This window comes from Pelophylax lessonae (genome assembly GCF_965119305.1).
Source record: "Pelophylax lessonae genome assembly, chromosome: 4".
Classification (NCBI taxonomy): Eukaryota; Metazoa; Chordata; class Amphibia; order Anura; family Ranidae; genus Pelophylax; species Pelophylax lessonae.
This window is the reverse complement of record NC_138771.1, coordinates 196,545,496-196,567,995: the sequence shown is the minus strand read 5'-3', so window position 1 is coordinate 196,567,995 and position 22,500 is coordinate 196,545,496. Positions and strand designations below refer to the sequence as shown.

Here is a 22,500-nt window from a genome sequence, read left to right as displayed (position 1 = left end):
TTTGCCAGGTTTACATTAAATACATTAAAAATGTGTTTCCTTTGATCTTTAGTATGTTTTGTACCTTTGAGCTGGGTGATTATGAGTGGAGGAGACTCCAAAGCCAGAGCTGGGTTCCTTCAGAGCTGCTTAATGTGACAATACAATTAAACAGGATATGAACTACATAGTTCCACTAGTCAAAGTATCTCAGTAAGTGAAGAAACTTCTACTTAATGGCTTAAGGTGAAAGTATTGTGTTATTTTACTGAAATGATAGAAGCCTAGGTGATTGTGCTTAAAATGTTTCCACATTTTTGTACTCTGATCACACTGGATAGGAAAGAGAAATACTTTGATGACGTACAAACATAAAAAAATAACAGATCAGACATGCAAACTCTCACCATCCAAACCTAAATCTACCAAAAAAACAAAACAAATGTCTTCACAGTATATGTATGTAATTCAAAACAATCCCCCCACCACAATGGATGTCTATTCTCAACTCCACCTGTACTGAAGAATGTTGTCACACAGATTTGATTTTTTTGTCAGAATAATCTAAAGTCCCTACTGATAAGTAAAATACATGGGTCACCATTGCTGAATTGTTCTTTTGAATGAGTCATTTACCTAAGTGTTATGTTAATTCAAATAATTTCTAAAACACTAACCTGGTACAAATATGCAACTGATGATATCTGACTTTACTGGCTGCAAGTTTGTTCCAAACCAGTGACTAACTAATGAGGCCAGAGCCAGACAGTCAACTATGGCTTTTCAGAAAGAAGTCAGCAACAGCTTCTTTTTATTTCTATCAGAACCTGTTTCCTTTATACTACACATTTATTAATGAACGTTGTTCTGTGATCAACTGAAGTATACTTTTAGCATCAAAAACAATTTTAGCGGTGAAGATACAATATACTTTTTGGTAATAAAGACTGTTTTCTTAAATTACACAAAATAACCTGAAAACCTTTGCATCTCTCTATTGCATATTTCATCTGAGTGGCAAAAATAAAGCAAGATTGTAGAACAGATTTTCACATCCTTTTAGTCTCTTGGACAAATAGCTGATGAGTCAGTTACAGTTCTTTCTTATCTTCTTGTTCTTCTTTAATATTCTGTAGAAATAAAGACATGAATCATCTTAGATGTTGCATAAAGCTCTATTCACAACACACATATAAGGAGGAGTAGGTGGAAATGTTGGCCAAGCTCCCTCATCCCACATACCTATTCATCTCCTTGTGGACTTGTTTGCACCTGCCACAGGGCCCTGGCTAAGAAATGCTACTGAATACATTTTAGTATGAGAGTGGGCACGTTGAGTTCTGCAAGTTGTTTAAGAAAAATGCCCAAAGTTGTGGAAAACCTATCATGAGTTTATCATATAGCCATACAAAAAGTGGGCTACTTGTCAGAAAAATAGGAATATAAATGTATCTGTATATTCCTTATACAGATACAGTTCACAGGACTTGCATTCATAGACCATGGGTTCTATGTAGGCTAGTTTCAGGCGATTGGACACTGGCAAAAAAACTTGCTAAGGCCACCTTAGAGCAAACTCATTCACCCTCGCCCACTTTGTGAGACTCCAGTTTGTTAGCAAGCAATAAGGAGTGATCCAGGCTTGTGTCCTGTACTGTACTCCAAGATAAGGAATTTACAGGTATGTCAAAATTCTTATTATCCTATATTACAGTACAGGACATAGGACCTAAATTGGGAAGTGGGAAACAGCATAGCAAACAGAATTGCCAACAGGCCCAGAAGAAAACAAGGTTTAAAGAATCTGAACAGAATATTTATATAAAAGCTTGGAGCACCTTGTGGCTGAAGCTAGTAGAATTTAGAGAGCATAAACATATCTAGGAAAAAAAAAAACAGAAAAAACGCCTAACTCCATTCATTGGTTGACTTCAAGTGGTTCTAAAGACTGAAGTTTTTTCTACCTTGATGCATTCTATGTATAAAGGTAAAATCCTTCTGTGTGCAGCGGGCTGCTCTGTGCAAAACCACTGCTCAGAGAAGGTAAGTATAACATGTTTATTTAAACAAAGCTTTAGTATCACTTTCAGTCTTACATAAGGTATTTACATCTGTCGCAAGACTACAGTGCATCCGGAAAGTATTCACAGCGCTTCACTGTTACCACATTTTGTTATGTTACAGCCTTATTCCAAAATGGATTCAATTCATTCTTTTCCTCAAAATTATACAAACAATGCCCCATAATGACAACGTGAAAGAAGTTTGTTTAAAATCTTTGCAAATTTATTAAAAAATCAAACTCTGAAAAAATCACATGTACATTAGTATTCACAACCTTTGCCGTGACTATCAAAATTGAGATAAGGTGCATCCTGTTTCCACTGATCATCTTTGGGATGTTTCTACAACTTGGAGTCTGCTTGTGGTAAATTCAGTTGATTGGACATGATTTGAAAATGCACACACCTGTCTGTATAAGGTTCCACAGTTAACAGTGCATGTCAAAACACAAACCAAGCCATGAAGTCCAAGGAATTGTCTAAAGACCTAGGAGACAGGACTGTATTGAGGCACAGATCTGGGGAAGGGTACAGAAAAATTTCTGCAGCATCAAAGGTCCCCAATGAGTGCAGTGGCCTCCATTATCTGTGAATGGAAGACGTTTGGAACCGCCAGGACTCTTCCTAGAGTGTGCCACCTTGCCAAACTGAGGGATCGGGGGGAAGGGCCTTAGTCAGGGAGGTGACCAAGAACCAGAGGGTCACTCTGACAGAGCTCCAGCATTTCTCTGTGTAGAGAGGAGAACCTCCTAGAAGAACCACCATCTATGCAAGCCTATATGGTAGACTGGCCAGACAGAAGCCACTTCTCAGTAAAAGGCACATAACAGCCTGCCTGGAGTTTGCCAAAAGGCACCTGAAGGACTCTCAGATCATGAGAAACAAAATTCTCTGGTCTGATGAAACAAGTATTGAACTCTTTGGCCTGAATGGCAAGCGTCATGTCTGGAGGAAACCAGGCAGAGCTCTTCACCTGGCCAATACCATCCCTACAGTGAAGCATGGTGGTGGCAGCATCATGCTGTGGGGATGTTTTTTAGTGCCAGGAACTGGGAGACTAGTCAGGATCAAGGGAAAGATGAATGCTGCAATATAAAAAAGACATCCTTTGTGATAACCTGCTCCAGAGCGCTCTAGACCTAAGACTGAGGAGAAGGTTCATCTTCCAACAGGACAGCTACCCTAAAGCCAAGATAAGAAAAAAGTGGCTACGGAGTGGCTATTCAACTCTGTGAACGTCATTGAATAGCCCAGACTTGAACACGACTAAACATGTCTGGAGAGATCTGAAGATGGCTGTGCACCGACGTTCCCCATCCAATCTGATGTAGCTTGAGAGGACCTGCATAGCAAAATGGGAGAAACTGCCCAAAAATAGGTGTGCCAAGCTTGAAGCATCATACTCAAAAAGACTTAAGGCTGTATTTGTGCCAAAGGTGCTTCAACAAAGTATTGCGCAAAGGCTGTGAATACTTATGTACATGTGATTTTTTTTTTTTTCGTTTTTTATTTTTAATAAATTTTCAAAAAACAAACTGAACGTTCAGTTATAAAATCTTCAAAGAATGTCAGACCTTTGTGAAGTCTTTTTTACACAACTTGATACAAAGTAATTATTATTAGTAATAACTTCACTCCTACATGCCTTCTCTGACAAGTAAAAGGAAAGTTATTTTTTCCTGTGGTTGCACCAGCCACTTTATTCCCTGACTAATGATCAATATCCAGTCCTAGGCTGTGCACCACCTGGAAGGCTGCGGAGGAGAGGTCTGTTTGCTACCATATCATTATCTATCCCCAGCGTTGTTGACCCTTTGGGATCCCTTTTTTCTGGTAAGCAGGTTTTCCTTGCGGTGGCGGACACAAGATTTGGTGGTGGAAGTTCACTCGTTCAATTTACCAATTTATTCAACTCATGGTTGGATTCCAAACAATTTCTCACCATTTTTTCACTTTATTTGCACTTTCAAGATTTATTTTTGTTTATTCATTAATTTTTTTTACATATTAATTGTTTCATTCCCTTTGTATGGTTATTTATATTTTTTAGCAATATTTTTTATCACTATTTGTGCAATATCTGTCACTTTTGTAAATTTTTGTATGTCATTTTATGTTTTTGGATTTGCTTGTATAGTGTGTATCTCACTTTGAAGTTGCAGCTTTTGACTGATTTATTTAGCACAGTTTTCTTTGCGAGACTACTGAAAAATACTTGGGAAGGCCCATTGGTTAGAAGAATGCAGTAGCTATGTAAAATGATCAGATTCTTTTGGAGGTGCTCATGAAATGCAAATGCAATAAATGTTTGATTACAATTGGTTACCCCATACAAAGTTTGATACATACAGATTGTTAAAAAAAAAAAACAATATTTATTCTCTCGGAAGAAGGAAAAGCTCTCATGGAGTATTGACCTTATGGGGAAAAAATTTGGTGCCATTGGGTGAGAGGAAGGTGGGGGGGGAGGGGAAGTGAAGGAAAGGAGCAATTTTTTTTTGTTTTGTTTTGTTCTGCTATTGGTTTTATGGTTTGTTTTGGGGTAAATGAGGGATAAAATAGGTGAAGGCATCATCAGGTTTTTTTTGGGGATAATAAGATGTGACTACAATGTTCTCATTATTATGGAATTATACTATTGTCAATATATGTTTGTTTATCAATGATGCCTTTAATAAAAAAGATTAAAATTGAAAAAAAAAAAAAACAATTCCAAAAGAAAAAAAAAAAGAAAAAAAGAAAAAGAAACTTAAATAAAATCCCTCTACACAATCATGTCTCCCAAATAGGGAAAAGCATGGATAATTAACAATAACTTACAGGTTTTAACGAGAATGCAGAACATAACTACTATGGAATAAAATCTGATTGGTAGCTATCAATTATGCACTATGCAGTCGTTGCAGCTAAAGCAGTATATACGCTTTTTAATTTTTAGAAATAAAGAAAAAAGGATCCTAATACGCTGCCACTGAAGCAAAGATAAAAAAGGTGAATGAATGAATACAGATAGTGGTAGAATAAGCTGCCAATCCTAGTAGTGTCACCACATACTAAAATAGATGCATAGAAAAAATGAATCGGCGCTATATTCATCTATCCTATATATAGCATGTGTCTAGCCTATAGAAAGGTCAAATAGCAAGAGGTGTCACTATACAAGATGATAATCCAAATATAAAATAGTGAAGTATAACAAGTAGTATAAATAATATAAATTAGACATCCATAGTGCTAAAAGACACATAAAATCAATCAATCAATGAAATATGTGACACCTAAGAAAATGTGTTGGTGAATATGTTGTGCAAAAAAATGCAAAACAGCAATAATGAGAGTTTTTTTACTCTCATCCCGGGATCTGTGGTGGAACATCTTTTTTTGTATACAAACTTTTTTATTAGGGTTAAAAAATTGTGGTACAAAAGCGTATATTAACAATGAGGTAAAATGGTGGAACATCTTTAGCTTATATGTAAGTTACTATTTTTTGCTTTAATAAATGGTCTAATATACTGCACAATGAGCCTCCTCCTATTATTTACCCTATGATGGAATACCTTGAGTGATTATCCACAGGGCCTTATCCATATCGTCCTACCTGCTGTGAGACCAAGTCCTATTAGGAGACCAACTTATAAGTCTATCCCCTGAGTGCCTGAGATTGAGAGGTGTCTGGAGACAGTCTCCCTACTACGCCTATTTAACATTGGGCTAAGGTGAGTGGCCATTTCTTATCAGCACTTGGATTCACTGGGACCACACTGACAACAACCTTGACGCTGAGTGTACTTAATGTCGCTTACATCACTTTCACAGAGCCGCGTTTTTTCCCCTTTTTTTGCATACCTTGCACTATTATTGAAACGGACTGTATTTTAATTCCAGCACTTTCACTGTGTGCACTTTATATGTCAAGATATATGATTTATTTATATTAGTTACTTATTATCTTTCACCATTGCACTTTATTATTGCTGTTTTGCATTTGTTTGCACAACATCTTCACCAACACATTTTTTTAGGTGTCACATATTTCATTGATTGATTGATTTTATGTGTCTTTTAGCACTATGGATGTCTAATTTATATTATTTATACTACTTGTTATACTTCACTATTTTATATTTGGATTATCATCTTGTATAGTGACCCCTCATGCCATTTGACCTTTCTATAGGCTAGACACATGCTATATATAGGATAGATGAACATAGCGCCGATTCATTTTTTTCTATGCAGCTTTTAAATTTTTACCTACAAGTAAGCCTATAATAAGGCTTACCTGTAGGTAAAATTAATATCTCCTAAACCTGCACGGTTTAGGAGATATTTACCCTGCATGCAGCCGCTGACACCAGCGGAGCATGCGCTTTGAAGGTTCGGTGTATCTTGCCGAACCTTCAGAGCTTCTTTGCTGTAAAGTGAACTCCCGCAGGCGTGGGAGTGACGTCATCGCGCCGAACCCGGAAGAGCCGCCGAGGGAACATGTCAGCTCATGGGCGACCGTATAGGGGCTTCGTTCTAAGGTAAGTATTTCATAATGTGCTAATATGCAATGCATACTAGCACATTATGCCTATGTCCTGCAGGGTTTTTTTTTTGGGGGGAGATACAACCACTTTAATATGTAAGGCCATAATGCTTTGTCCCAAACTATGCTGTTATTTGACTACTGTGCAACTAGAACCTCATTACAAGCACACTGTCAATTAAGAGTGAAGTATGTAATCATGCTGTCTTAATTCCCTAGACAGCCACCAAATTTACACTTGACATTTGCTAACCAAGGCAAAAGACAGAAATCCTCTGATTTCTCTACACATTAAGAAAGTGCAATTACAGGACTAAAATGCATGAGGATCAGCTCTTTAAATAAAATGCAATTATGAAAACCAAGCATATACAGACCTGTAGCTTCTCATGTTCAGTTAGGAGACGATCATACTCTCGAGTAAGGCCTTCACTCTGCTTCTTCAATGCAACCACTTCTGCTTGGGATTTGGAAAGAGCTGGAATGAGAGTACCAAATATTAGCTTCTAGAAAAACATAAATAAAGCAGGTAATTCTGTATATTTGCAGGCCATCTTTTACAACTGTGGTTGCGAGCATTTGGTTGATTTGATGACAGTTAAATTTGTGGCAAATATGAACATGGATCTGCAATTCAGTGTGGACAATTGCTCTCGAACAACTTATTTTTCTAAAAAAAAGTTTCATTTCGCAATTCCCAATAGGGCTTACAGAAGGACGACTACATATACATGTTTAGCTGTTATTGCATTTCCCTAAAAATTCCTTCTTGTGTTACAATAAGTACAACTTAACATAATTTATAATGATTGGTACATATTATCCTAATTAGCAATGGTCAGGACTAAAAAAACAATAACGCAAAAATATTTTGCTTTTTTTTACAAAATTAAATAGGAGCTATTGCTTGTCTTCTATTCAGCCAACAGAAGGCGCTATAGCATCCTTTTCACATATTTAGGTAATATCTTTCAGATTTGCAGAAATAATCCCTATGTTTTTAAAGATAAAGTGGTTGCAAACCTCAGACATGAAATACGTACAAAGCATACTCCTCTATAGTGTGTACTTGTCTCTCTCCAACTAACTGTCACTTTAGTCTGCTGCTTGGTTCCACTGCTATCTACATGAATCACTTCTGACGAGTTTTCCTGACAACAAGAAAAAAATGGTGACAGGGGAGGGACCTCCAGCTGATTGACAAGCTCAGCTCTGTTCCTATGTGTTGTGTGAAGGGGGGTGTGTCCTTTCCCTTCAATCAGCTCTGCAGAGTGTAACTTCAGCTCTCCATCCTCTTTTTCCTGAAGGCTCAGACAAGCTTTAGAATTCAGGATTTTAATGGATGTAGAAAAAAGAAGACTGCAGGTACACAGGTACAATTTATGTACCTGGATTTGTTTCAGGTCTGTGTATCACCTGAGGCCAGTCACTTCACTGGGTATATAGAAGGGTTTACAACCACTTTACCGAAGTTCACAGCAGTAGCTGATCTCATTATGGATGGCTCATAAGAGTTTTAGGCTCCTTTTTTTATGTCCTTAGTTGTTACCTTTGCTCTTATGTTGTAAAAAGTACATAGAATAAAATGTTCAGTACCTCAAGCTAAAATCAAGTCTCAATACAGACTCCTTCTACTATTCTCTCTCTTTAAATAATCTATACAGTTTAAAAAATACGTTATGCATTATACAGTATGTATATTATTTTTAACTGATAAAAAACAGCTTAAAAATCTTAATTCAAAAAATCAAAAGTATCTATTAGCCATCACACCTTTGGAAATGATCAAAGGTGAAAATGAATTCTAATACCTGTCCCTGTCACATAGTATAAAATGTCACTGTTTAGAGATCACAAGAGGCTCCAGGCAATGCCTGAAGGCAAGATTGCTTTACGCAGGGATTTCCCTTCTGCCAGCTTCTTTCCATACAACTCTGAAATGATTATCAAATATCTGTGTGGTGTTTTTGTTCTTTATTAGGTGTTTGTTGGGCTTCCAGGAAGACTTTTCCTTGAGGTAGTTTCACAATTTACTCTAGTAAAAAGAAAAGAGCTATTTAATTTACTATCCTTGCTTGTTGAGGGATAATAAACAGGCAGACAGGAGGTCAACAGAAGTCACAATCCCTGTTTATGGATCAGGAGAGATAGAAAGTTAATATCAGAAAGAATGTTTGCCATATCGTTACCATATACAACCACTTGGCTTTATTAAAGAGTTCATCTAGAAAAATGCTTAGACTCTGTGCACACAGTGTAGATAGTATAACAGGACTTTACAAAGGATATGGAAAATTATCAGCAAGCTTTCATGTACCTGCCAGCTCCAGTCTGGGGATGTAAAACACAGTGCTCTCATATACTGGACGTTGAAGCCTGTGTGTACAAGGGCTTTTAATGGACACACTGTGGGCTTTTCACAAAGCTTAACCATTGCAACTGTCTAGCGAAAGAAAAATGATCTGATGCAACACACACATATAGGCTATAAACCATGCAATAGACTTGGAAAGAGAATGTGCGTGTTTTGCTGCCAAACATTAGGAAGTCACGGGATCATCTTTGCGTATTGAGAAGTTCTACAAATTAAACCTAAGCCACCTGAACCACTATGTAGTGACAATCCTCAAATCCCAATAAGTTTCACACTAACCACAATTTGTCATTTGGCCAATTCATGCAGCTGGGAGTTCACCACGGAGCCTGGGTAGGGAAATAAAAAATTTTCAAAGGGAAATAACTACATGAAGCCTTGAACTGAAGGTTTACACCAGTATGGCAGCGTTGTGTATGACCACTGACAGGTAAAGTGAATAACATTGATTTTCTTGCTATGGCATCTGAAATGGGTGGGATATATTAGGCAACAAGTAAACATGTTATCCCTGAAGTTGATGTGTTGAAAATAAAAAAAAAAAACTGTGCAAGTGTAAGAATTTGAGCGACTCTGACAAAGGCCAATTGTAATAGCTAGACAACTGGGTGAGATCATCTCCAAAACTGCAGCACTTGTTGGATGTTCCAAGTGTGCAGTGGTCAGGACCTACCAAAAGCGGTGCAAGGAAGGAAAATGGGTGAGCATGCAAGAGGGTCATAGGCTGCCAAGGTTTACTAATGCAATTGGCGAGTGAAGGCTGGTCCATGTAGTCCAAACCAATAGAAGACCTACAGTAGCTCAAATTGCTTTAAAAGTAATGCTGGTTTTGACAGAAAGGTGTCACAACACACAGTGCTTTGCAGTTTGTTGCATATGGGGCTACGTAGCTGCAGACTGGTCAGAATGCCCAAATGGGCACATGAGCATCAGAACTGGACCATATAGTAATGGAAGAAGGTGGCCTGGTTGGATGAATTCCAAAAATGGCTTGAGGAAGGCAAAAAAAAGAGTTCAACGTGATGACCTGGCCTTCAAATTTTCCACATCTCAAACCAATTGAGCATCTATGTGATGTGCTGGAAAAATAGGTCCGATTCATTGCAATTTACTGGACTTAAGATCTGCTAATGAAGCTTAGTGCCAGATACCACAGTATACCTTCAGAGGTCTAATTGAGTCCATGCCTCAATGGGTTAAGGCGCGTGGTCATAATCTTATGGCTGATCAGTGGATATAATGTTAAATTGTGAATTTTAGGAGTGCGCTAACCTGTGTTTTGGGGAGGCAGCACTTAAGCTCTAAAAACTAGAGAATGCAATAAATGGGAATAAAATAAGCGCACTCTCCAGAAATTTGTGCAAGCGACAAAAAAGAAAATGCTATATAGGAAATAGCAAGGTGTAAGCAACTTAAATCCACCAAAGACAAAGCTACTATCACAAAAGCTGTGTTTGGTGACAATTAGTGTAACAACACCCCATAAAGTGTAGATATCCCACACTAAGAAGAAACAAATGGCAAAAGCTTTCCACAAAGTTTGCACAAATAGGGAAAGAAAGTTTTTTTCGGACACAAGTCCATTGGTTTCTTCAAATTAAATTTCCAGTGAAGAGTGAATGTGTCCAAAACACTTGTATCTTCACCCAAGGACAGGGTGGGGCATGCACTGTGGATGGCTCCTTACCAAAAAGATAACAATTGGCAGTCAAGATGAATCGACGGCCTGCATCCTCACAGTGTATCGTCCCCTCCTTTCCATATACACCATATTTCTGGAGAGCGAGCTTATTTTATTCCCATATAATGTTAAATTGTTGTGTGGCCATGTTTGGGTTGTATTTTTTACGTTTTATAGACATTATCACTCGGCTTTCAATAGTCTAAGTCACAGTGTCTGAAAAATATTACATTATGTCAAATGTTCTTTTCAGCAATAACGTTTTAGAAGAAACTTGCATTTTGTTTATTTTTAAATCATTGCATTAGTATTGATTGCAAAACAATATTAGTTTTAAAAACACGCACAAATTGCTTGGGATCGATAATACAGCCGTTGGCCAAAATTAACTTCATCCTATAAAAACATTTCGACTGCATTTGCAAAGAAGGCTTCAGGACGCCCAAGAAAGTCCAGCAAGCACCAGTTGATTCAGCTGCGGGATCAGGTCACCACCAGTGCAGAGCTTGCTCAGGAATGGCAGCAGGCAGGTGTGAGTGCATCTGCACGCACAGTGAGGCAAAGAATTTTGGAGGAGGATGGCCTGGTGTCTAGAATGGCAGTAAAGAAGCCACTTCTCTCCAGGAAAAACATCAGGAGAAGATGGATATTCTGCAAAAGGTACAGGGATTGGACTACTGAGGACTGGAGTAACGTTATTCTGTCATTAAATCATCTCTGATGAATCTCCTTTCCGATTGTTTGGGGCATCCAGAAAAAACCTTGTCCAGAGAAGAGAAGGTGAGCGCTATCATCAGCCCTGTGTCATGCCAACAGTAAAGCATCCTAAGACCATTCATGTGTGGGGTTGCTTCTCAGCCAAGGGAGTGGGCTCACTCACAATTTTGCCTAAGAACACAGCCATGAATAAAGAATGGTACAAAAAAACATCCTCCGAGAGCAACTTCTCCCAATCAACCAAGAATAGTAGAAACAATGCCTTTTCCAGCACAATGGAGCACTTTGCCATAAGGCAAAAGTGATAACTAAGTGGCTTGGGGAACAAAACATCGAAATCTTGGGTCCATGGCCTGAAACTTCCCAGACCTTAATCCCATTGAGAACTTGTGATCAATCCTCAGGAGGCAGGTGAACAAAAAAAAAAAGACCCACAAATTCTGACAAACTCCATGCAAGAATGGGCTGGTATCAGTCAGAATGTGGCCCAGAAGTTGACTGACAGCATGCCAGAGCAAATGGCAGGGGGCTTGAAAAACAAGGGTCAATACTATACTTCAGTATACCATAGTAACATCTGTCAAAAATAACTAAAAGCACTGAAACAGAAGACTTTGTGAAATATTTGTGTCATTCTTTTGGCCACGGCTGTACACAACTGATAAAAACGTTTGATTGGTTTATTGAGAGTGAGAAACCATTTAGGTGATGTAGTATGTACTTATGGCTTGTTAATTGAATGTCAAACCCCCTAAAATGCACCATATTATCATAAAACCACATAAAGGCAATATAGGAGCTAAAACTGACAGACAAAACTATATTTTGACAAATGAATACGCATGTTTTCTGAAGAACGCCTGTAACATGAGACAAATGTATCTTTTTGCATTGTTTTACAAGCACACTGCTCTTGTTTAAAGTAATAACATTAAAATATCTTATCAAGAGGACAAGCTATGTAGTCATCAACATAACATCAACACTGCACATTGTTTCTATGTTTTGGGTATAAGCTCACACAAGGTCTTTCACCAGACGCAAAAAAAAAAAAAAAAAACTGATGCCTAATGTAGGAGTTTTACACTGTGTTACATTAATTAGACCACAAATTCTGTTTTATTGTATTCATGCAATATGCTGATTTGACACTTAAGGTTTTCAGAATGCCTGGGATTTTCAGAAGGAGTATCTTTAATGAAGTGTAAGTAAAATTATGAACATACCTTTAAATCTAGACACTCATTAAATGCAGCAGTAAGCACAGTTACTACATGAAAAAAAAATGATTGCCATGGTATATTATTTCATTCCATTTGCTATTTCCAGAAATTTGAAGTCAATAAAAGTTAAAAATACCGAATTACACAGTTTAATGCCATTTCTACAAGTGAATGATACCCAATGTCTAAACAGTTCTTCTAATTTCCCTATCTTTTTTTCTCATAATGCTAATGTCACCATAACATTTGCAAGCACCTTTTTAATTAAAATAAGTGCTTTTTGGTATTTATCATGTAAATTAAAGTGATTCTAACATTTTTTTTTTTTTTAATAAACATGTTATATTTATGACCCCCCCCCCGTGACAAAGTCGGAAAAGAGACGAAACGCATCAGGAATGACTGTACGGCAGGTGGAATCATCGCACCAACATTGTGAGAGTGAGTGGTGTCTCCCCGAGAAGGTTGTGAGACTAATTGGGGATGGCCCTACTATGTTATGAACATTACAATGTTGTATACAAGATTTGTAACATGTGAGTTGATTGGATATCGGTTTTAAATAAAAGATTGAACTTTGACAATATTACACGAGTGGAGCCTCTTTTATACATACCCATGGATGTGCATCAGTCCTGCAAGAGGGGTGAAGAAGTGGATTGGCTCACTAAGGATTTTTCTAACAGCTGACTTTGATCTGGAGAGTTGCCATCTGACGAGAGTGGGTCAGAATTGACACACAGCGGTGGTGGAGTTTGTTTGGTGATTTATCTTCGACATCACTGGGATATTTTTTTTTTTTTCGTTTGAAATTATAATTTGTCAAGAGGACTGTTCTGGGACAACAACTTTTTGTTTTTCACTATAATTTTTTTACTATTTTTTATTTATGGATCACTGAATTGTTTTGGTGATATATTATTGCTCTACTGTGGATTCACATTTATGAGATTATTCTACATCTTTGTATTTCACTCATTTTGATGTCATACTTACCTGTAATGGTTTAGCAGAGCGGCCCGATCCTCCTCTTCTCTGGTCCCCTGCCGCCACTCCTGGCTACTCCCCCCCCCCCCCCCCCCTGACCAGTGCCACCAATAGCAAGTTGCTTGCTATGGAGGCACTGGTGAGTGCTTGCTCCCGAGCCTCACTCTATGCATTCATATAAGTCACAGAGCCGCAGCTCTGCCCGCCCCCGCTCTCTTCTCATTGGCTCACTGGGTGTGATTGACAGCAGCAGGAGCCAATGACTCCCATTGCTGTATCTTAGCCAATGAAGAGAGAGACCTGGGACAGCCAAGGCTCCTGTGCACATCTCTGGATTGAGAGGAAGCTCAGGTGAGTATAAGGGAGGGGCTGCAGGGGGAGCAGTACACAGAAGGTTTTTTTTTAATTTAAAAGGTAAAAAACAAAGGAAATAATACCTGCTTAACTCCGGTCCCACCATTTTTTTTTTTTTTTTTACTTTGGATAAAGTGGGTAATTCTTAAAGTTTTTACTGCTTTCTGGAAAGGCTCCCCACCATTTCCTGTTATGAAAATTTGAAATGACAGAGGAAAAAACACTTCCAGGGGTTCTAGCCTACACCTACTCCACTATATAAAAAAAAAAAAAAGTTGTCACTAAAACGGGAAACGGAAGTCCACCCAACTGATTCCCAGACAGCCATAAAAACCTGACAGAGGGGTCCAACCATTCCCCACTATACCCAATGCTAAAAGGAAAAAAAGAAAGAAAAAATACGCAATTAGGTTAGCTCAGTTATTGAGATATAATAGTCGAGGATAAGACTTGAACTGAACAAAGGATATACTGACAGGTTTATGTTAAAGAGCTTAAGAAGCCACAGTGGCTATGCCAGAAAGATCTATGCTTAATGTAGCCACAGTGGCTATGCCAGAAAGATCTATGCTTAATGTAGCCACAGTGGCTATGCCAGAAAGATCTACACTTAACTGTAATAAGCTGCAATTTCCATTCATTTAAGGGACGGTATTACTCCAACCCTTATTTCTATTACTCCTTGGCTTAGGATTTTAAACATGGCACTTGGATAGGGTTAGTACTGAAGTGTTTTGTATGATGACCCTTCATCACTTCTCCCTGTATACAGTTCCAAACCCACTTACTTTATACATAAAGAACCAGAGCAATTTATGAAAGAAAAAAAAAAAAAAAACACCCAGAACACCAAAAATCGTGAGGTTTCGGAAAATGTGCATGTTAGGATTTTGTTTTCTTAAACAGTCACACACAGTAATATTTTGAGTCAATTCCAACAAAATTACAAAGGAATGACCAAAAGCAGGGTCTGTCTTCAGCCGGTAATAGAAGGATCGAAATTTGGCAAGTTCAGCAGGAACGGGATACATTTCAATCCATCTATGTGCAAGCTGGTTGCACTGAACTCGATCTGTCTGGATTTTTGTACATATAGTTAGCTATAGCCGACCGCAGTAATCATTGTATTCTGACAGCAGGGAAATCTCCTGCTGACAGAATACAATACCGCAAAAGGAGGGATTCCCTCATCAAAACTAAATGTGTTGGTAGGGAAATAAAGCAATTTTCTTTCCTTCAACCTGTGGTTGAAGGAAGGAATATTGTTTAATGCAGTGTTTCTCAACTCCGGTCCTCAGGGTACACTAACAGGCCCGGTTTGCAAGAAAGCTGAAATACATCCCAGGTGATATAATTTGCTGCTCAGTGATTGCAATATTCTAGTCTGCATCCCCCCAAGGTAATACTTAAAATCTGGCTTGTTAGTGTGCCCTGGGGACTGGAGTAGAGAAACACTGGTTTAATGTATGGCCAGCCTTAATCAATTTACTTAACAGTCAAATGTATCAAACTATTGCTACTAAATCTTGTAACAGCACAAGGTTGTTGGTACAATTGGTTAAATTTGCCTTTTAAAATTCTACTGTAGGAGCAGCTTAAAGTAGGCCTGTACTAAGAGAAATCTAGAGACTGTCATTGCTTACAAAACGCAACAAGGGGCTGTCATGTGAACCTTGTGTCTTTTTTTATATGCCAACACTATAAAATAGTTTTTCTCCATTAATCCCTTTTGGCCTGCTGTCTATATTATGCCTATAGGTACCAGCAGATCTTGCCAATAACCACAGCTGACTCATCTGAGGGGGGGGGGGGGGGGGGGTGTGGTAGCATAATCAGCTGTATTTGACAATTTGGCAGTTTGTTAGTTTGTTGCTGTTTTTCCCTCATATACTGTATGTTAGCTCCAGGGATGTGTGGTTCTGTTATAGTTGCACCTTCATGCAATAATCTGAAAAAAAATATGTAGGGGTTGGAGTAGGCCTACACACCTAACAGCCCTTTAATGTCTATGGCTGACTTTAGCAAAGATTTTTTGGAAGTGTCCTTTGACAACTAGAATATAAGGATGTAATCACAGCATGTTTGCTCTGTAAAATCTTCCATAAAATTTACCAATAACATGCAAATATTTTACAATTGACTGCCTGCTCAAGAGTTTACACTTACAACACTAGATGCACAGGGTGTCTGTAGAGAAATTCTAAGTATGAGCAATGCTGTACATGACACACGTTACTAACACACTGTATTTGTATACAAACTGACTTGATCTTTGAAGTGTTTCTTTTCACTGTGACTAAGCCATAATATCTCCTGGCATAAGCCATTACTAGGAAAATGGTTTAAGGTCAAATATTTAACTCTGGAGTTTGTCTATTTCCTGCTGCATATGCAAAAACAAAAAAAACACAAGTCAGCTAGTCACAAGGACAGCTACTTAAACAAAAGTGAAATGTAGAGTTGATGGTATAAATGTTTTTCATACTAAATAAAGCAATCCAATGTCTTGCCTATTCAGCATGTCAACAAATTCAGCTATTCTGCATATTCACAGCACATGCTTACATTTCCTTCACTCCTCCGCTACTCCATTCAGCACCAGTAGCTAAAGGACATGCATGTAACTTAAGCTGGATACACACTATACAACTTTCTTTAGATTTTTTCCTTTAGACTTACCAAAACAATATAATATGAGGTCAGACCTAAACACTTTCAATCTGTATGCAATCAGGGAGGCCCTTGTACTACATAGTTGAAGGTAAATCTAAAGGAAATCTACCAACAAAAGTTGTATAGTGTGTATCTCGCTTTACTCCATGTAACAACACTGGGCCAACCAGTGCCATCACACAAGGAGTCCATAGCCCTGAATAAGCTACGACTCTTGTGACTCTACATGGAACTTTCTTTCACTCATGGCGAAGGGAAATGAAAACTTCCTTTGCTCACTCTGTCGCAGAAGCTGACCTTTTTGGTTGCTATTACTTCTGCGTGTAGGAAAAGACTTCTCTCTGTCGGAAAAGAACGTAAGAATATACTGCGGGGGAAAGCTGAAGTAAACCTGTTCCTTTGCCCTACATGGGCAAATCACAGTCTCATTTTAAGATGACAAAAAAAAAATGTAAAAACATCTCAGTTGAAAAGGCAACTTCACTTAGCAAAGTTGTCCAGTGAAGCTTAACCCCTCTCCCTGCAGTGTAACCCACAAAGCAATATATTTACCTTTAACAACATTCCAGAGGTCTCCATTGTGCGGCCCTGCCCAGCACTGCACAGTCTTTGCATTACTATAGCCCCAGCTGTGCCCTGCACCCACTGGGCTTGCGTGCTGCCCCCTCATTTGTGCTTATGGGAAAAGGATTATGGCCCCAGGCAAAGAAATGAATGAGGCAAGAGCATATATGCGCAGGGCCCAATTATTGTCAGGTCAGTATGTGCTTGAACATATCCATCCACAGCATCCAGGGGCTACGTCTCTTAATAAACAGGATGGAGTTATAATACAAAAAATATACAAAGCAAAATATAGAAAAAGCCCAACTATATACAAAAAAAAATAAAACTCTTCTCTGCAAAGGTAAAAAAAAAAAAAAAAAATCAGCTCCCTTACACAATGTAATACTTTAACATAAATACAAAAATAAATGAAGCACTTTATATTACGTGTAAAAAAACTATACAATCTTATATAATCCCCAAAAAAATACCTAAATCATTATCTTCCCATTAAATCACTGTCACACAAATCAGGTCACCATTATGAGTAGGTCAATGTGCACTTGAACATATCCATCTACAGCATCCAGGGGATACTTCTCATTGAATCTTCCTTAATAATCCAAAAAACAGAAAATGCTCACAATGATGAAATACCGCTTTATAAAATTTACTAAACATTTGAAATCAGATGAGAGCTCCAATGTTCATAGTGCAACACAGTGTAATGTAAAAGCACTCCAAAGTAAATCACCAAACAAGTTCGATTACAGTAAGACAGCAAGAAAAGAATCCTGAACTTGATGCTGTCTTGCCATGATAATATATATAATTATATACACTTGCACATCATTTAAATCACTTTTTTTTTTAATTTAAACATAATGAAGTGGGTAATGCACCAATTTTAGTGTATTTATAATGCTCGGATTACTATTGTATAGGAGGACAATCACAGCACATTATAGAATCTAGACCATGAATGCATCCTGAAAACTACCACATTTGCTCCTCCTTTACTCATTCTTTCAATGGGTTAATGGGAAAATCAAAGAACAGTCTTGTAACGTAGTACTGACTTTCTTAAGCCAGCTAACAATAAAGAGAAATACAACACATTTACAAGGTAAATTATTAACAAACTAGCCACAAGCAAAATGTCTTCAGCTTCTCTAAAATATGTTAACATTTTAAGTACCAAGATGGATTACTTATAAAAACTGGATTTTTGTCTTAGTGTAAAATCCTTTTTTCTTTGGTTCACTGATGGACACAGCTCCATGTCTTCTAGACCCTTGGGCTTTTGCTGCTCTCTCTTCAGGAGTAGGACTAGGCAGAAACAATTTTGGCTACGCCCCTGAGGCAGTCCCAGGGGGTATTTCATCACTTCCTGCTATAGGACTTCAGTTTGTAACGAGCAGTGTCAGAAGAATACATAACTCACCCCAACAGAGGGGTGGGTCCCAAGGGTCTAGAAGACATGGAGCTGTGTCCGTCAGTGAACCTACCTCTGAAAAAAAGGATTTTACGGTAAGACATAAATCCAGTTTTCTCTTCTGTTCACTGACGGACACAGTTCCATGTCTTCTAGACCCTTAGGATGTCCCAAAGCAGTATCAACATGAGGGCACAGCAATAATAATATTTAAAATAATTACAAACAAGGCTAAACATAGTCAACCAGGTAAATCAGGAGCTTAATCAGGAACAACTGGAGCTCACCACCAGGAAAAAATACACCCTCAAGAGGCGGGACCATCTACAACCGCAGCCTGCAAAGCTTTGCGGCCAAAAGCAGCATCCGAAGATGCAAGTACATCCACCTTCTAAAACTTTGTGAACAAGTGTGCAAACCACCACGTAGCTGCCCTGCACACCTGAACCACCGATGCCTGATGACGGAAGGCCCAGGAGGCACTAAGCGTCCTAGTAGAATGTGCCTTGACAGTGAAAGGAGGAACCTGACCCTTAATAGAATAGGTCTGCACCACCATCTGCCTGATCCATCTGGAAATGGTCGCAACAGACGCGGTCTGCCCCTTACGAGGTCCATCCGTAAGAACAAACAAAGAATTGGATTTCCGAAATGACTCACTCACCAGCAGGTACACCCGAATTGCCCTGACAACATGCAAGGAATGTAGAGCAATTTCTTTAGGATGTTTTGGTTTAGGACAGAAGGGCGGCAACACAATATCTTCATTCAAATGAAATCCAGAGACGACCTTAGGAAGGAACGCCTGACAGGGTCGTAACACCACTTTGTCCCTGTGAACCACCAGGTAAGGTGACCGATAGGACAACGCAGCCAACTCCGAAAGCCTACACGCAGAAGTAATAGCAACCAAAAAGGTCAGCTTCTGCGACAAAGTGAGCAAAGGAAGTTTACAAATGTTTTCAAAAGGAGGCTTTTGAAGCACTGACAGTACCAAATTTAGATCCCACGGTGGTACCAGGGATCGCACCGGAGGAGCTAGATGGCGAACTCCCTGCACAAAGGTGTGACCCAAGGACTGCGCCGCCAACAGCCTTTGGAAAAATATGGCCAAAGCGGAAATCTGGCCCTTGATGGTGCCCATAGCCAAACGTTGATCTACACCTAGTTGAAGAAACTCCAACAGGTGAGACATAGAAAAGGAACGGGGAGAAACCCCCCGGGACTCACACCAAGTAATGTACGCCTTCCAAACTCAATGATAAACCTTACTGGAAGTAGATTTCCTAGCTTTCAACAGCGTAGGAATCACTGACTCCGACAGCCCTCTGTCCTTCAACACCTGGCTTTCAATAGCCAAGCCGTTAAAGCCAGCGACTGTAAAGCAGGAGGGAAGATTGGTCCCTGAGACAGAAGATCTTCCCTGAGAGGAAGTTTCCAAGGAACGTCTGCTACCAGCCTTACCATGCCTGCGTACCAAGACTGGCGAGGTCAGTCTGGTGCCACCAGAATTACTGGAATCCCTTCTACCTCGACTCTGTGTAGCAGTCTCGACAGAAGATGTATTGAAGGAATGGAATAAATCAGATGATACTGACCCCAAGGGGCCCCCAGGGCGTCTGTGGCATCGGCCTGAGGATCCTGAGACCCTGACACAAATCTCAGCACCTTCGTGTTGAGACGGGAGGCCAACAGGTCCATATCAGGAGTCCCCTACCAGAGACACAGTTGATCAAATACCTCCAGGTGAAGGGACTATTCTCCCTGATCCAAAGTGTGCCAACTGAGATAGTCCGCTTCAGGGCTTGACAAATTTTCCTGAAATCTAGGAGCCAGCTAAAAAAGTTAGGAGTCAGTTTTTTTTTTTTTTTTTTTTTTAAACTAACAACCAAGCTTTATTTAATAAAACGGATACTAAATTTACACATAAATACGACTAGAACTCCACTCTCCTCTATAGCGCAATTGGATGAAAACAGACTGTCTGTCTCTTTCCATCCGATGCCATCTGATCCGATCCACGGGATGGATAGAAAATAGAACCACCATCCGTCTGCTTTTGGCGGACAGGATCAGATGGCGGCAGATTACTGCTCCATAGAGGAGAATGAAGGGTCCGATCAGGTCTGCCTGAAAAACTGACGGGCGGACCTGATTAGGCAGCCCGTGTGAAAGGGGCCTTCGGGAGTGGCATGGCGATGAGGAAAAAAAAAAAATATTTTTTTTAATAATAATAATAATTAGAAAAAAAAAGAAATATTTTTTTTATTTTTTTAAGAATTAAAAAAAAAAAAGAAGAAAATATTTTTTTTTTTTTACATTTAAAAAATAAATTAAATTAATAATAATAACCAAAAAAAAAAGCAAGTAAAAATCAGCGCTATACTCTCAATGAGGGGGACCACTCGTTTTATCTACAACCGATGATCTCAAAGACTGTGGATAACATTAATTACATAATGAATAATTGTGTAGGTGTGTGGGTGGATGATTAATCAAAATAGTGCAGAATAAGAAAAGAAAATTAATAGTGGAGAAGAAAAAAATCTTCAAAGCTTCATCAAATTGTGAACAATCTACTGAATCCAGATCTGCATGATCATAAACAAACACAATTGACCAGCAAGAAAAACAATTGATAAGTGAATAGTTGCTAATCATATAAATGATGCACATCAATAAATAATATAAAATCGTGCAATTAGCGGTATAAAGTGAATATAAACAATTCAAAAACAGTGCAAAAGTGCTGAATCAGACATGCACAAATAGTCCATGAAATAAATCTAAGGTTAGTGATAGTCCAATAAAAATGAATTCATAAGGTGCAAAGTGCCGATAGATATATGGTGATATCTTCCAGTGTGATTTAAAAGGTGAACTAGATTTTCAAACACATCAAATCAAAGTGAGTGTGTCCCGGTGAGCTCACAATCCGACACCGAGTGCAGTGGCCGCTCACCTCCACAACACTCAAAAAGAGTGTTAAGTATAAATCTCCAGGCTCCTCACTATCTTCTGACGTGTATATATTATCCTCCAGCTGTTATGGTTTTACATACTATCCTCCGGTTGTTATGGATTAAGTAATTTCAACTCGGTCCACATAAGTATCTCCCTGTGTCTAGTGCTTAAACAAAAGAGGCTCTCATGGTGCAGTACATAGGGTATAATTTATTAATGACAAAATTACAGACTACTCACAAAGAAGCAGATCAAAGCGTGCAGACAATCTCCAATGTAGCCGCCGATGCGGTGAGATCCGAAGCTTCCGGTCTCGGCCGAAGACCGGAAGTGACGTCAATACGGCTTATCCCTGACGCGTTGCGCTACGAACACCTGTAGCTTTCTCAAAGCTACTTTGAGAAAGCTCTTTGAGAAAGCTACGGGTGTACGTAGCGCAACGCGTCAGTGATAAGCCGTATTGACGTCACTTCCGGTCTTCGGCCGAGACCGGAAGCTTCGGATCTCACCGCATCGGCGGCTACATTGGAGATTGTCTGCACGCTTTGATCTGCTTCTTTGTGAGTAGTCTGTAATTTTGTCATTAATAAATTATACCCTATGTACTGCACCATGAGAGCCTCTTTTGTTTAAGCACTAGACACAGGGAGATACTTATGTGGACCGAGTTGAAATTACTTAATCCATAACAACCGGAGGATAGTATGTAAAACCATAACAGCTGGAGGATAATATATACACGTCAGAAGATAGTGAGGAGCCTGGAGATATATACTTAACACTCTTTTTGAGTGTTGTGGAGGTGAGCGGCCACTGCACTCGGTGTCGGATTGTGAGCTCACCGGGACACACTCACTTTGATTTGATGTGTTTGAAAATCTAGTTCACCTTTTAAATCACACTGGAAGATATCACCATATATCTATCGGCACTTTGCACCTTATGAATTCATTTTTATTGGACTATCACT

General features: G+C 39.0%; 1 protein-coding gene across 1 annotated transcript in view; it reads right to left on the bottom strand.

Annotated features, from left to right (window-relative positions):
• Window positions 1–1,022: 1,022 nt before the first annotated feature.
• The window catches only part of BCAP29 (B cell receptor associated protein 29), a 150,201-nt gene continuing 128,723 nt past the window's right edge, over window positions 1,023–22,500 (bottom strand). Inside the window, exons 7-8 of the mRNA XM_082254397.1 lie at window positions 6,954–7,054; window positions 1,023–1,109 (exon numbers count right to left, since the gene is read on the bottom strand). Of these exons, the coding sequence (XP_082110523.1) occupies window positions 1,071–1,109; window positions 6,954–7,054 (140 nt within the window). The 3' untranslated portion in view covers window positions 1,023–1,070. The remainder of the gene's footprint in view (window positions 1,110–6,953; window positions 7,055–22,500) is intronic.